The 14,010-nt window shown below is 38.1% G+C and overlaps 1 protein-coding gene across 10 annotated transcripts in view; it reads right to left on the bottom strand.

Moving 5' to 3' along the window:
- FARS2 (phenylalanyl-tRNA synthetase 2, mitochondrial) overlaps positions 1-14,010 on the bottom strand; it is a 224,925-nt gene that overhangs the window by 146,311 nt on the left and 64,604 nt on the right. For all 10 annotated transcript variants that reach the window (XR_014025978.1, XM_081324194.1, XM_081324195.1 and 7 more), the window contains one exon: positions 2,617-2,776. Coding sequence is in view for 9 of the 10 variants with exons in the window: in XM_081324194.1 (XP_081180320.1) it covers positions 2,617-2,776 (160 nt within the window). In the remaining variant the exon portion in view is untranslated. The remainder of the gene's footprint in view (positions 1-2,616; positions 2,777-14,010) is intronic.

The following is a 14,010-nucleotide window of genomic DNA, read 5'->3' as shown; positions in this document are numbered from 1 at the left end:
ATGTCCTTTTTCTTCTTCTTCTTTATGCTCCTTTATGCTCCTTGGTAAATAGAGATGTCAACATTACTGGCATGATTCATTGTTATTATTTTTCTGGTCTTCCTATCCAGGATTTCTACTTCAGCTTGAACCCAGTCCACTATTTAAGCTATACATCTAATGGCTGGAATTGCTCAGATGTTAATCACCTCAATGGTATGATCACCACTGAGATTGGGCTTTAGGATCTTCTCTCTTCTGATGTATTCACTATTAACCTTCTTCTTGACTTCAATGTGATAGATATCCAGGTATTTATAGTGGTCTTTTTTCACTACAGATTCTTGATGTTATTTCCATAGGGCAACTTGATTCCTTCAGTTTTCACTATTTTTCCTATTAATAGTGAGGGTGGCACATTTGTCCAGTCAAAACTCCACCGCAATATCTTGGCTGCATATACAGACAGCATTGAGCAGCAATTCCATTTCCACACAGCTTCAAATAATTCATGTAAAGGAGGTGGGATAGCCTGGCAGATGTTTTTTGATGTTTGATAGCCGTGGCCTCAGTTATTCAGTACTGTATTGTTGACAGAGGCATCAATGCAATGACAAGCAGTAGTGGAGAGATAGTGTTGATAATAGTGATTTTTTTATCCACTCTATTTTTTAAATTATTACCTAAAATATCTTTTACCAAATAAATTTCTTTGTAGTCCATTTTAAATTCCAAGCTCTTCTTTCCTAACTTGTGCCTCTGTATGAATATTACATACAATGGTGTGACAAATAAAAATTATCTATAAACACTGATATATGTTTCCATGTTATCTGTAACATGCTCTGTCAACCAAATGGCACAAAGAAATTTCTATATACAGAAAGAAAGTTGGATAAATAGAAGGTATGAAAAACAGAACAACTTATTCTTTCCCTTTCCTTTTGAGGTAAATGAAGCTGAGTGTCTCTCTCTTTCGAGTCCTGCTCTTTTTCAGATGAAGAGTTTCTTTTTAACCATGTGGTTTGTTTCATTTCAAAATGGCACACATAACCTTCTTCTATTCTAACTTTATCTTAAGCAAAATTATTGTGACTGGTGTACAACATGCTTCATGCCCAAATGAAGTATTAAAACCTGAGTATCTATGCTAATCTATGGCATACATCCAGTTTATAATGGCCCTAAAAAGCCATTAGAAACATCATCTGAAAAGGTCAAATATTTAAAACCATATTGAACTAATGGTAAATACTGTAACCAGCATTGCATTCACTGTATGCAATTGAAAACAAAGAAACAATATCTACATCCTGAGAATCTTGGCTTTTTATATTTTGCTGAAAATATGGTTTTAAAGTATAATTTGAACATAAACTGACAATTAATCTAAAAATAGGTAATCCCATGACACAGAACCAAAGGAAATATTTATCATCAAGTGCCCTATGTTCAGTCTGACATTTATTTTCAGTTTATGTAACATGAATAAAAAATAGTTGAGACTGGAGCTGACTATGAAAAGAAGAAACAAAAAGTATGCATATACCACAAAAATAAAGAAGTTGCTAACACTTTCTTGTGTAGGAGTTTAAATTAAAATGTTCTTTGCTAGATCTATGATAAAAATATACCCCAACAATTTCAAATCTTGCCAATATCTTGCATGAATTCTAATGTTCATAGAAATTATTTATTTATATGTTATATTTTTAAATATACTTTAAGAATAGTTTTGCTGGCTTAAATTCATCATACTTGGCTTTCTAGTACATTTTCTTTGTTCAAGTGCCCCCTTCTGATGTGAGGACTGCAGCTCCCATAATTCCAAAATGATTTTTCTGACACTCAGAGATATATTGCTCTCAACAAAGGCATCAGACCACACTAGCTAGTTATATGGTATTGCAACTTTAGTACATGTTATTAATGTTTTTTTAAAATTTACACTTCAGAATTGAATATGTATGTCCTCAACTACAAGTTAATCTGGAATATAAAACAATACATCAAAAATATAACAATATGTGCATTTATGCTTACTGGATTCAAATGGGTATGGTCATAAATCTTCATGCATTAAAACCAGCATAATATCATTGAACTGTAGAAAGCAGTATTTTGTTATGAGAAAGGACTGCTGCTCATAGCTCTTCTTAAATACTTAGATGAATATAATGATATTATTACAGGTAATCCTTATTTAATGACCACAATTTAGGATGGCAACTTGGTCATTAAGCAAGCAGTCATTAAGTGAAACTGCAACTGTGTTTATGATCTTATTTTAGTTTTCCTTTGCTTTTCAGACCTGCAAAGGTTGCGAACAGTTGCTAACAGTCACTAAATGACGCAGTTGCTAAACAAGGACCGTCAGCATAATGTGGTACATACCTGGATGAACCTACTGCTACTATGTGTTAATTGACATTCTGCTTCTATGAACATATAATCTGGAGACATCACTAATGTGTAAATTTGAGATTAGTGTTCCTAAAGATTCTGCAGCAATTGCTACAAGTTATCGCTTACAGTAATTAGCTGATATCTATTGTTACTAGCTGATAGAGTGCATGATTCTGATAAATACACTGTACCCTTAGCAGAGGCCATTTGATTGATTTGTGAGGTACATACCATCGCCAAAGAGATGAGCCACAAGATTTGTGAGTGTCATTTTCAAATTGTATTCCACAACCTTTGCTGCTTCCATGGTATGCATCCCTTGCTTATCTGATGTACGGTGTCCTTGTTCAAACAAGCAACAATTTTCTCCATCACTGACATTGCTGAACAACTGTTTATTAATATAAAAGACAATTAGGAGCAATTAGCCCTGTTTGTTCAAAGCATTTCACATACATGGTTGTGATAATCCTTATAAATAAAGTCTATGAAGGAGATTCCCATTTTTTTCCTTTTTTCCTTTAGATATATCCAATATGTTATCTGAACTTCAGTAACACTCTAGAACAGACATGTCAAACACAAGGCCCAGGGGCTGGATCCGGCCCGCAAAGTGGTTTCATGTGGCCCGTGAAGCCATCCTGGAAACAGTGAGGGAACGGCCCCCACTGCCTTGGCCCTGGCCCAGAGACCCTCCTTCTGCCAGAGACCCTCACATCTGTCCCACTCCTGCCCAGGCCCCATAGGCACCCTTGATGCGAATGATGTAGAGTTGGCCATGCCCACCCAGTAGGCCATACGCACTCTATCCACGTCCACCCAGTAGGCCACGCCCACCCTGACCATACCCACCCGGCCCCCTGAGGGCAACTGCAGTGTTGATGCGGCCCTCAATGAAATTGAGTTTGACACCCCTGCTCTAGAAAGTTCCTTTTTTTAGAAATCGAGTCAATGTTTTCCCAATCTGCAGAAACTGACCTAAGCATCAATGCTTGCCTCGGGTCACTTAAGCAAATATATTTCTAAGTTGAGATTTTAATTAGAGCTTTCCAGCTCACTTTACATACTAAGCAACAGGACTTCACCAAAATATCTGTATCTGTAGCGGTATGTGGGAATGACCTTGGGAGACAGGGAGAAGAGACGCAGCCTAGGGAACCATCAAGTAAAAAGCAACTTCGCCTACAGCAGGAATGTGGGCGGGCAAACAACCAAGAAAGAACCTCTCCTAGTTCCTCGGCCTGAAAAAAGAGGCAGGGGAGAGATGTACTTTCAGACTTGTAAGATTCTGTTAATGTTACCTTGCAATAAAGTACAATTAGCTCCTCTGGCTGTGCTTCTTGCCTGCAGTATCTTGTAAGGTTGACGGTAGCTTTCCCCAATCAAGGGTCCTCCCCCCTGATATGCCCACATCTAGGAATTGGGGTACAGGTAGTCCTCGACTTATGACTGCACTGAGCCCCAAATTTCTCTTGCTAAGAGAGATGGTTGTTAAGTAAGCTTTGCCCCAAATTCTTGCCACAGTTGTTAAATTAGTAACAGCATTATTGTTAAGTGAATCCGGCTTCCCTATTGACTTTGGCCATTCACACATTCCATTATGTAAGGTGACCAAAGAGAGAACAGCCATTCCAAGGTTTGCAGTCTTGAGTGGGCTCATATAGACATCCGATGTACCACAGGTGCACTAGGCGAATGCTCCAGAGGATAGTTGCCAAAGGTACAGGTAGTCCTGTATGATCACAATTGAGCCCAAAATTTCTGTGGTTAAGTGAGACATTTGTTAAGTGAGACATTTGTTAAGTGAGTTTTACAACCTTTCCTTCCACAGTTGTTAACAGAATCACTGCGGTTGATAAGTTAGTAACCTGGTTGTTAAGTGAATCTGGCTTCCCCATTAACTTTGCTGGTCAGAAGGCTGCAAAAGGGGATTGCATGGCCTTGGGACAGAGCAACGTTCATAAGTATGAACCGGTTGTCAAGCAACTGAATTTTGATCACATGATTATGGGAACGCTTCAAAGGTCATAACTGTCATGGTTCCGACAGATGAAACTCTTCGAAAGAACTTCGAGGCATTGTTTACCTTAAAGAATGTTTTTGCACTGAAAGTAACTGTGAAAAATGGTCATGTCACTTTTTCCGATGCTGTTGTAACTTTGAACAGTCACTAAATGAACTGTTGTAAGTCAAGGGCTATCTGTACTGGTGCTATTGCAAAGATAGTAACCAAAAGCAATTTTAATATTTATACATAATTTGATATAATCACCACTTTGGCACAATGGGGATATTTTTTTTCTTTTCATAAGATCATGTATATTTATTTCAGATAATAAAAAAATAGCAGTGACGTCTATATACATATTATTGTTTAGAGTTTTGTAGGGATCTACAATTATTTCTCAAGATGAAGCAACAATTTTAGCTTTATAAAGCCATTTAATTATTTAATCAATGAAATAACCTGCCTCCAGAGGTTGTGAATGCTCCAACACTGGAGGTTTTTTAGAAGAGACTGGACAGCCATTTGCCTGAAATGGTATGGGGTTTCCTGCCTGAGCAGGGGCTTGGACTAGATGACCTCCAAGGTCCCTTCCAACTTCTTCTTCTTCTTCTTCTTCTTCTTCTTCTTCTTCTTCTTCTTCTTCTTCTTCTTCTTCTTCTTCTTCTTCTTCTTCTTCTTCTTCTTCTTTTCTTCTTCTTCTTCTTCTTCTTCTTCTTCTTCTTCTTCTTATTATTATTATTATTATTATTATTATTATTATTATTATTATTATTATTATTATGAATTCTCCTTAAGCGCGCCAATCATTCACCTCTACTAACTCAACATACCTACATTTGCTGTTTTCTAATATTTGGCTGACGAATTTAGCACATGTAATATGTCAATTTTCCTTTAAATGGGGAAGAATCCATAATTAAATCAATCTACTCAGTCCGAAACTAATGCAGAACAGCCTCCTAGCTGATGGATTAACAATGACAATCATGCACAACTTGTGGAGGAAGAAGAATATTTCCTACCATTATAATCACTGTTTGAGACAGACCAAAAATAAAAACACTGTAACATCACACCTGGCCCTCCACTGTCATTGAATGAGCAAGTACTCAAGTTGCTTTGTTAATAATAGAATACCTTCTGCTGCTTACAGCCGGAACTTTTAGTTTAGGAAGAAAACAACACAAATTACTTTGGACATGAAGCTACATCACTTTTCAATGTAATCACTGAATCTTTCAATCCAGAGCCCATCAAATATAGAGATTGTTTATATTATATGAATTCAGTCAGCAAATTCCAGTAGCTAAAAGGCTTTCAGAAAGGGCATGAGCCATCTTTCAAAAGTTGTAATTCATCGTTTTAATTATTAACTCACAATATGTTAATAATATTTACTTCCAGAGTTCAGTATACCTTAGTTCAGAGGTCCCCAACCTTTTAGGCACCAGGGACCGGTTCTATGGAGAGAGGTTTTTCTGCGGACCAGAGGGTGCGTGGTTTTGTGTGCTGCCTGCATCCTACAGATGGGGCTTTGTGTCAGGACCCACCCCAAACCACGTCTTAGGAAGACAAAACTCTTGGAGCCAAATCTTAGTCCAAAAGAAATCTTTACTATGACATGCTTGGTTGTAGGAATACAAGACAGGACTTAATATTGTTGTACAAACTAAACCCTTATAAAGAGTTCCCAGTTCAACCCCCCCTTAACCCCATTTGGTCAGTCCCCCATCATTTACCTCATATCATCCCTCTCGTGGGAAAAAGGAACTTAGGACCTTTTATGTTTATTGCTCTCTTCCGTGACACAAGCCAGATGCTCCTACCCTAACCCCCCCTTTTGTTCCCCCAGTTCAAAAGGCTTCTCTTTTCCCTTGAAATGCCTAATACAGGCTCAATACACATTCGTTCCCTCCTCCTCGGGAGATGGCAGGATCCATGGAATAATGTTTTAAACATACATTTATGAATATGATATAAATGTGGGTGCGCCTGCCCTCTGGAACCAGCTGCCTGTGGAGCTTAGGACTGCCCCTGACCTTCGTTCATTCCGCCGGGACCTGAAGACCTGGCTCTTTGAGCTCTCCGGCCCAGGCTGAGAATTTTTAAATGGGGTTTTTATTTTTAGGGATAATTTAATCTTTTTTAATTTTTTTTTAACTTTTGTATTTTGTATTGCTTTGGTTTTTAAATACCCTGTAAACTGCCCTGAGTCTTTCGGGAAAGGGCGGTATATAAATCTAATAAAATAAATAAATGGATTCTGACACTTTGCTTGTTTGTGCAGACTGCTTGCTGGCATGTCGCGGCCCGGTACTGGTCCACGGACCTGGGGGGGGGGGTTGCAGACCCCTGCCTTAGTTGATTACCTGTCAAGGCAAACTGATAAAATTCAATCCTGACTGATTTTTCATGCTGTAAACTCCTAATTTGGCTGAGATAATTTTCCACTTCTATATGCCTTAAAATGCATTAGAAATGTTTACTGCAGTCATTTAGCTGTGCCCAAGAGCAAAGGCCTGAAAGCTATTGGAATTATCCTCACTCCCAGGTAGTTAAGTGTCCTATATTTATTTATTTATTTATTTATTTATTTATTTATTTATTTATTTATTTATTTATTTATTTATTTTTTATTTAATTAGATTTCTATACCGCCCTATTCCCGAAGGACTCAGGGCGGTTTACAGGGCAGCATAAAATACAATATAAAGATAGTATAAAATTAAAATAAAATAAATTAATTAAGCCCAGCAATTAAAACAATGTTTAAAAAGCTAAAACCCCTTCAGTCCAGGCCTGATAAATCGAAAAGCCAGGTTTTCAGGTCCCGGCGAAATGAACGCAGATCGGGGGCCGTCCGGAGTTCCACAGGTAAATCATTCCAAAGGGCAGGCGCGCTCACAGAGAATGCCCTCCCTCTGGGGATCACCCGCCGGCACTCCCTAACCGGCGGCACCCTAAGGAGAACCTCTCTATGGGAGCGCACAGGACGATGGGAAGTTGATGCTGGCAGCAGGTGCTCCCTAAGATAATCCGGACCCATGCCATGTAGGGCTTTATAGGTCATCACCAGCAGCTTGAATCTCACTCAGAGGGCAACTTCCGGGTCTTCCCTTTTTTATGTTCAGAAGAAAAGAGATGCTGACACTAAGTGTTTAAATTCTACGTATACTGGTTTATCTCAAAAGGAATTCAACAATGAAAAGAGAACCTCCTTTATTCCATTACAACAGGGGTGTCAAACTGCCAGCCCATGGACCGGATGTGTCACGCCAAAACCGCATCCACCCCATTGCCGGCATTGGGAAAAAAGTCGCGATATGTCGCGACATGTCACATGACGTTGCGGGTTTGACACTCGTGCATTACAAGTATCATCAATATCTTGAGTGCCCAAGATACTGTGTATTGTGTTGAAACTTTAGCAATACAAAGATAAAAGAAACAATAATCTTATGACATCAAAGTGATCTCCACCTGTATTACTCTATCAGCTTTTGCTGCTTCTCAAACACAAACCTGAAGTGCCATGAGGTGAAAAGCTACCCAACTAATATAAAACTGTAAAAGAAGAAAGAAAACCTCAATCCAAGATTATACGTACAAAATAGAATTCCCCATTGGCCATCAAGCAGAATTAGTGCTCTCTAGTGATCGCTTGGGCAACAGTCATGTGACAAACATGTGACATCTACGGGATGATGAACAAACTCAGTAGCATGGTGCATTGTTATATTAAGATTGGCCCAACTACAGTTGCTACAAACCATCATAACCTTCCATTGAAATCAAATCTGTAACTTGGTTCAAGGTATGGTTTCAGATGAAAGGAGAAGGACTTGCTCAAAAGCTAAAGCCTGTTTGCAATCGCCAATTCATGAAGCAGTCATGCAATCTAATTCAGAAAATGCCAAGAAAATTTTATTGGTGGAATTACATGCTCTTTCACATTTTCTCTCTCCCTCTCCCTCTGGAAAAGGTAGCAAACACCATTTAATACAACAGCAGCATGTTTCTATTTCAGTAATTGACAATAGTAAGAAGGAAAGGGAAAATGCATCTGGCTGAGAAAAGTATCCAATTCCTATGATTTCCTACTTATCTGGATTTTCCTTAAAAGAATTCCATTCCCCACCTTCCTTCTCTACCTCTACTGACTTATCTCTATTATTGAATTTCTGCCACTTTCTGCATTGAGATTTTTTTTTTATTTACTCAATTATGTCGCACTAATGGAAATAATAGCTGATCAATACATTATCTGGTCTATTAATTTTAGATGTCTTATGTTATCAGTCAAAAGTTATCAGAATAATTATATCACATCCCCTTGGCAAAGCTTACCCAAAGTTTACAAATGATTGGCATCACCTAAAACGAGTGTTTTTAGTCTGCAATATGCTATCACTCTTTGTGTTTCCAGTAGCCCCCTCTGGTGGAGAGAGTAATTATATTTAATAAGAGTATTATATTTAATAAGAGATGGAGGGGTTTAGTTATACAGTCTTTCAAAGTTATATTTAAAAAAAACATGTGATACATTGGGACAAATAACTCCATTGTTTAAAAGTCAACTATTTAAAATTTGACTTCTACAACTGCTAGTCCAATTACTTTGGGAACATAATTCCTTCTGGTGCCAGGATTTAAAGCAAATTCCTGACAACATATCACAGCAGGTGGCAATACTTAGCAGAACCTGGTGCATCTTGAAAAGAGCTAAATAGAGATGGAAATGTTAAGTACTTAGACAGGAGCTTACTGGAAATCCAGGGGTAATTGAGTCTATTAGGAAGCTGAAAAAGATTCTAGAGCACAGTGGCAAACCATTTATTTACTTGCCAATAAAACTTCATGGACATCTCTATATTATCACCAGAAGTCAAGCTTGACTTGAGGGAGACTTTATTTTTGACTTATCTACAATATTCCTTACTCTGTTGCAGCTTTGTCAGCAGGAAATAAAAACATTGAAGTTTATTATGTTACAGCCTGGAACTTTCTCTACATTGGATGTAATTTCATACATGTTGATATAAGTTGTCTAATCAAATCCCAGACTGTCACTGTGGGGTCCTTGATGTTCTTTGAGCTTAGTTGTTTTCTTGCAGACATTTCAATACCCAAATTAGGTAACATCATCAGTGCTATTAAAGTTGTTCTGGTGCAATGGTTAGAATGCAGTTATTGCAGGCTAACTCTGTCCATTGCCAGGAGTTCAATCCTGACCAGCTCAAAGTTGACTCATCCCTCCATACTTCCAAGGTTGGTAAAATGAGGACCCAGATTGTTGGGGGCAATATGCTGACTCTGTAAACCGCCTAGAGAGGGCTGTAAAGCACTGTGAAGTGGTATGTAAGTTTAAGTGCTATTGCTAGTCCTAGACTAGCATGATGACTCATCATTTCAATTCTGAGTTACAAATATTCTCCTTTATTTATTGTCACTGTATTTACTATTGATTGGGTTAGACCAGGGGTAGGCAACCTTGGCTCTTTTATGACTCATGGACTTCAACTCCCAGAATTCCTCAGTCAGCTATGCTGACTGAGGAATTTTGGGAGTTGAAGTCCATGAGTCATAAAAGAGCCGAGGTTGCCTACACCTGGGTTAGACACATTACATGAAGTACTGGATTTTCAGCTGTAGAAGTCTGTAATGCTGGGATAGAAGAAAGTGAAGAAGATAGCTAATAGCAAAATTGTTTTATTATAGTAGCAAAGGATGCACTATTGGAAGACATGAGGGACCAGCTTGGGGAGAGACCATTCTGGAGAATATCTACATGGTTGCTAAGAGATGATACCAGCTTGATATCATATTACTATCACCAGCACCAGCACCATCACATAGCTGTATTTGCTGAGCTAAAAATGTTATACTCCTTTTCACTTCCAAAAACAAAAGCTTCTCTTAAGTGGGAAGAGAGGGAATCAATATCATTATTAAGTTTCCAAAATATGAGAATATTTATAAAGAAATATGAAATTCTAATTACATGCTTTGTATGTCTCCTAGCCATCGTGGTTTAGTGGTTAAAGTGCAGTGTTGCAGGCTAATCTTGCCCCCTGCCAGGAGTTTGATCTTGATGAGCTGAAGGTTGACTCAGTCTTCTTATAAAATGTTTTATAGATGGCATTTGGATCCCAAAAAGTTGTCTAACATGTATCCTAACCTACAGTCTAAATGCTGGAGATGCGGTAGTTTAGATGCTACTTATTTTCATATGTGGTGGACTTGCAGAAATATAAAAGCTTTTTGGATTAAAATTTGGTGGAACATTCAAAAGATTTTTAAGAGAAAGATAAAGTTTTCTCCACAATTGTTTTTATTGGGTATTGTTGTAGATTGTGATACTAAAGAAATTAATTTGATGTTGAACTTGATAACAGCAGCACGGTTACTGGTGGGACAATATTGGAAGAAGGATAGTTTACCTTCTATAGAAGAATGGGTAGTTAAGGTATCGAATCTTGCAGAAATGTCTAAGATTTCTGCTTATTTGAAGGATCATTCGCAAGAAAGATATATTTCAGTTTGGAGGAGATGGATAGATTATATTCAGAATAAATATGGGACTAAAAAATTCCATTTAGCTTATGAGTAGATTTTAGATTTTTATTAACTTTAGTATTAGTATTGATTATATTTTTGTTTAAGTTATTATTATTGTTGTTAGTTGCGAAGTCGTATCCGACCCATCGCGACCCTATGGACAATGTTCCTCCAGGCCTTCCTGTCCTCTACCATCTTCTGGAGTCCATTTAAGCTCACGCCTACTGCTTCAGTGACTCCATCCAGCCAGCTCATTCTCTGTCATCCCCTTCTTCTATTGCCCTCAATCTTTCCCAGCATTAGGCTCTTCTCCAGTGAGTCCTTCCTTCTCATTAGGTGGCCAAAGTATTTGAGTTTTAGCTTCAGGATCTGGCCTTCTAAAGAGCAGTCAGGGTTGATCTCCTCTAGGACTGACCAGTTTGATCGCCTTGCAGTCCAAGGGACTCGCAGGAGTCTTCTCCAGCACCATAGTTCAAAGGCTTCAATTCTGTGGCGCTCAGCCTTTCTTATGGTCCAGCTTTCACTGCCATACATTGCAACTGGGAAGACCATAGCCTTGACTATACACACTTTTGTTGACAGGGTGATGTCTCTGCTTTTTAGTGTGCTGTCTAGATTTGTCATGGCTTTCCTCCCAAGGAGCAAGCGTCTTTTAATTTCTTGGCTACAGTCCCCATCTGCAGTGATCTTGGAGCCCAGGAAAATAAAATCTGTCACTACCTCCATTTCTTCCCCATCTATTTGCCAGGAATTGAGAGGGCCAGATGCCATGATCTTGGTTTTCTTAATGTTTAGTTTCAACCCAAGTTTTGCACTCTCCTTCTTCACTCGCAACAAGAGGCTCTTTAGTTCCTCTTCACTTTCTGCCATTAGAGTGGTATCATCTGCATATCTTAGGTTGTTGATGTTTCTTCCGGCAATCTTAATTCCAACTTTTGATTCATCTAGCCCTGCCTTTCTCATGATGTGCTCTGCATATAAGTTAAATAAGCAAGGCGACAGTATACAGCCTTGCTGGACTCCTTTCCCAATTTTGAACCAATCAGTGGTTCCGTGTCCAGTTCTCACTGTTGCTTCTTGGCCCGCATATAGGTTTCTCAAGAGACAAATAAGATGGTCTGGTATGCCCATCTCTTTAAGGACTTGCCACAGTTTGTTATGATCCACACAATCAAAGGCTTTAGCATAGTCAATGAAGCAGAAGTAGATGTTTTTCTGGAACTCTCTAGCTTTCTCCATGATCCAGCGTATTATTATGTTTTTATTAATTTGAATGTATCAATGTTAAAGGGGAGTTAAAGCACATTATGAATTTGGTTAATTTTATAATGGATAATTTTAGTTAGAATATGATTATTATATTTATGACCCTGTATTCAGCTCTGGGAAGTGGGGGGAGGGGGGATTGGGGTGGGTGGGTTTTGGGGATGTTTTGTAAAAAAATTTTTTGTAAAACTCTAATAAAAATAATTTAAAAAAAGGTTGACTCAGTCTTCCATCCTTCTGAGGTTGGTAAAATGACCCAGATTGTTGGGGGCAATAGGCTGACTCTGTAAACCACTTAGAATGCTGTATAGCACTGTGAAGCGGTATATAAGTCTAAGTGGTATTGCTATTCTCTCTCTCTCTCTCTCTCTCTCTCTCTCTCTCTCATTTCCCATTAAGAAACTGCACTGAAATTAAATAAATCGCTGTGCCATTCACCCTAATATTTTCAGGGAAAACTAATTTATTTGCTTAATTAAGAAATGTGCACATGTTTAGAGGCATTCAACTTGAGATGATAATACATTGAAGTAAAATGATTTATTAGAAATAGACCAGGAAAAATAAAGGGAGAGAAATAGGGGGGTGGGGGGGAGAGAAGCACGCACAGGAATACATTCTGCTCCTTTCTTCTTGTAGATGTATTTTTTTTAGCTCTTCCTCTTTGCTTTAGTGATCTAATTTGACACAAAAGAAAATAGAGATTGTAGAAGTTCAAAGAACAACAGAAAATCAGAGTGCTCTATAATATGCCAGAAGCATTAGGGAGAAAAACAAATTGGCAGCCAATACTGGGTTTTTAATAGCCTCCCTGTGTATTGAAGGCTATGATTCTGTTTCAGTGTGGAAATGTATCCTAGAGTTGATGCATTATATTAGTGCATATATCAGATATTTACTCATGAAACAGAATCTACCACAGAAGACATTTAACAACATAAGACTACCATGCTGAACAAGTCAAAGTTTTCTAGTTGTTTATTTCAAGAAAATGCTGAAAGGAAGCAAAAGTGCCAGTTATGAGTTGAATATTCCAGTTCATCTTCTCAACTATTGAGAGGTACATTGTTTCAGGTACCAGTAGCAATATAAATACTGACTAGTCATCAGAAATAGGTGCTCAACTGAGCTCAGTTTAGTTTAGTAGTACCTCTTTTTATCCACCCAGTTTATATTAACTTCTTCATGCATGTATAATTGCATTAAGTGGAATGCTCTAGCAGGTGACTTAAGAGAAATTTCTCTGAGGCATAAGTATTCAGTTCCGTTCCCATTAATTCACTCTAGAGCAAAACAAAATAAGTAAAAAAAATACCAGTTGTCCTTCAAATTAGAATATCCTGTCTGTAATTCATTAAAGCAGCCACATCTGTTTCCAAGGCTTATTGGAAAAGCTGCAACAGAAAAAGAAGGCTGCAGGTAATCATTTAATAGTGAAGAACTATGGGTTCCATCACCTGGGGTTTTTAGTAAAGAAAATATTAATAATAACCATGGGGATAAAAGCAAAACATATAAAGAGAAGAGTCTGATAATAGTCTATCATTATCGAGAAGTATTCTTACATTCATCCAGTTCTGGCTCTTTTTTCTAGCCATCATGTGGTGTGAACATATGCCACATTAAGCTTCTTCACAGAAAAGTGAGCTATGATCCAAATAAATACATTTCTTGTCCTTTGAGAAACTGCCAAGAATAAGTCTTAGTCCAAGAAGGAGACCAACCCAGTGTTAACATAAACTCAATACAAACCAAGCAATACCATGGTTTTGAAATATGGAATGAGTCTCCTC

The sequence above is a fragment of the Vipera berus genome (assembly GCF_964194415.1).
Source record: "Vipera berus genome assembly, chromosome: 3".
Taxonomy (NCBI): Eukaryota; Metazoa; Chordata; class Lepidosauria; order Squamata; family Viperidae; genus Vipera; species Vipera berus.
This window is presented reverse-complemented; position numbering and strand designations above follow the sequence as displayed.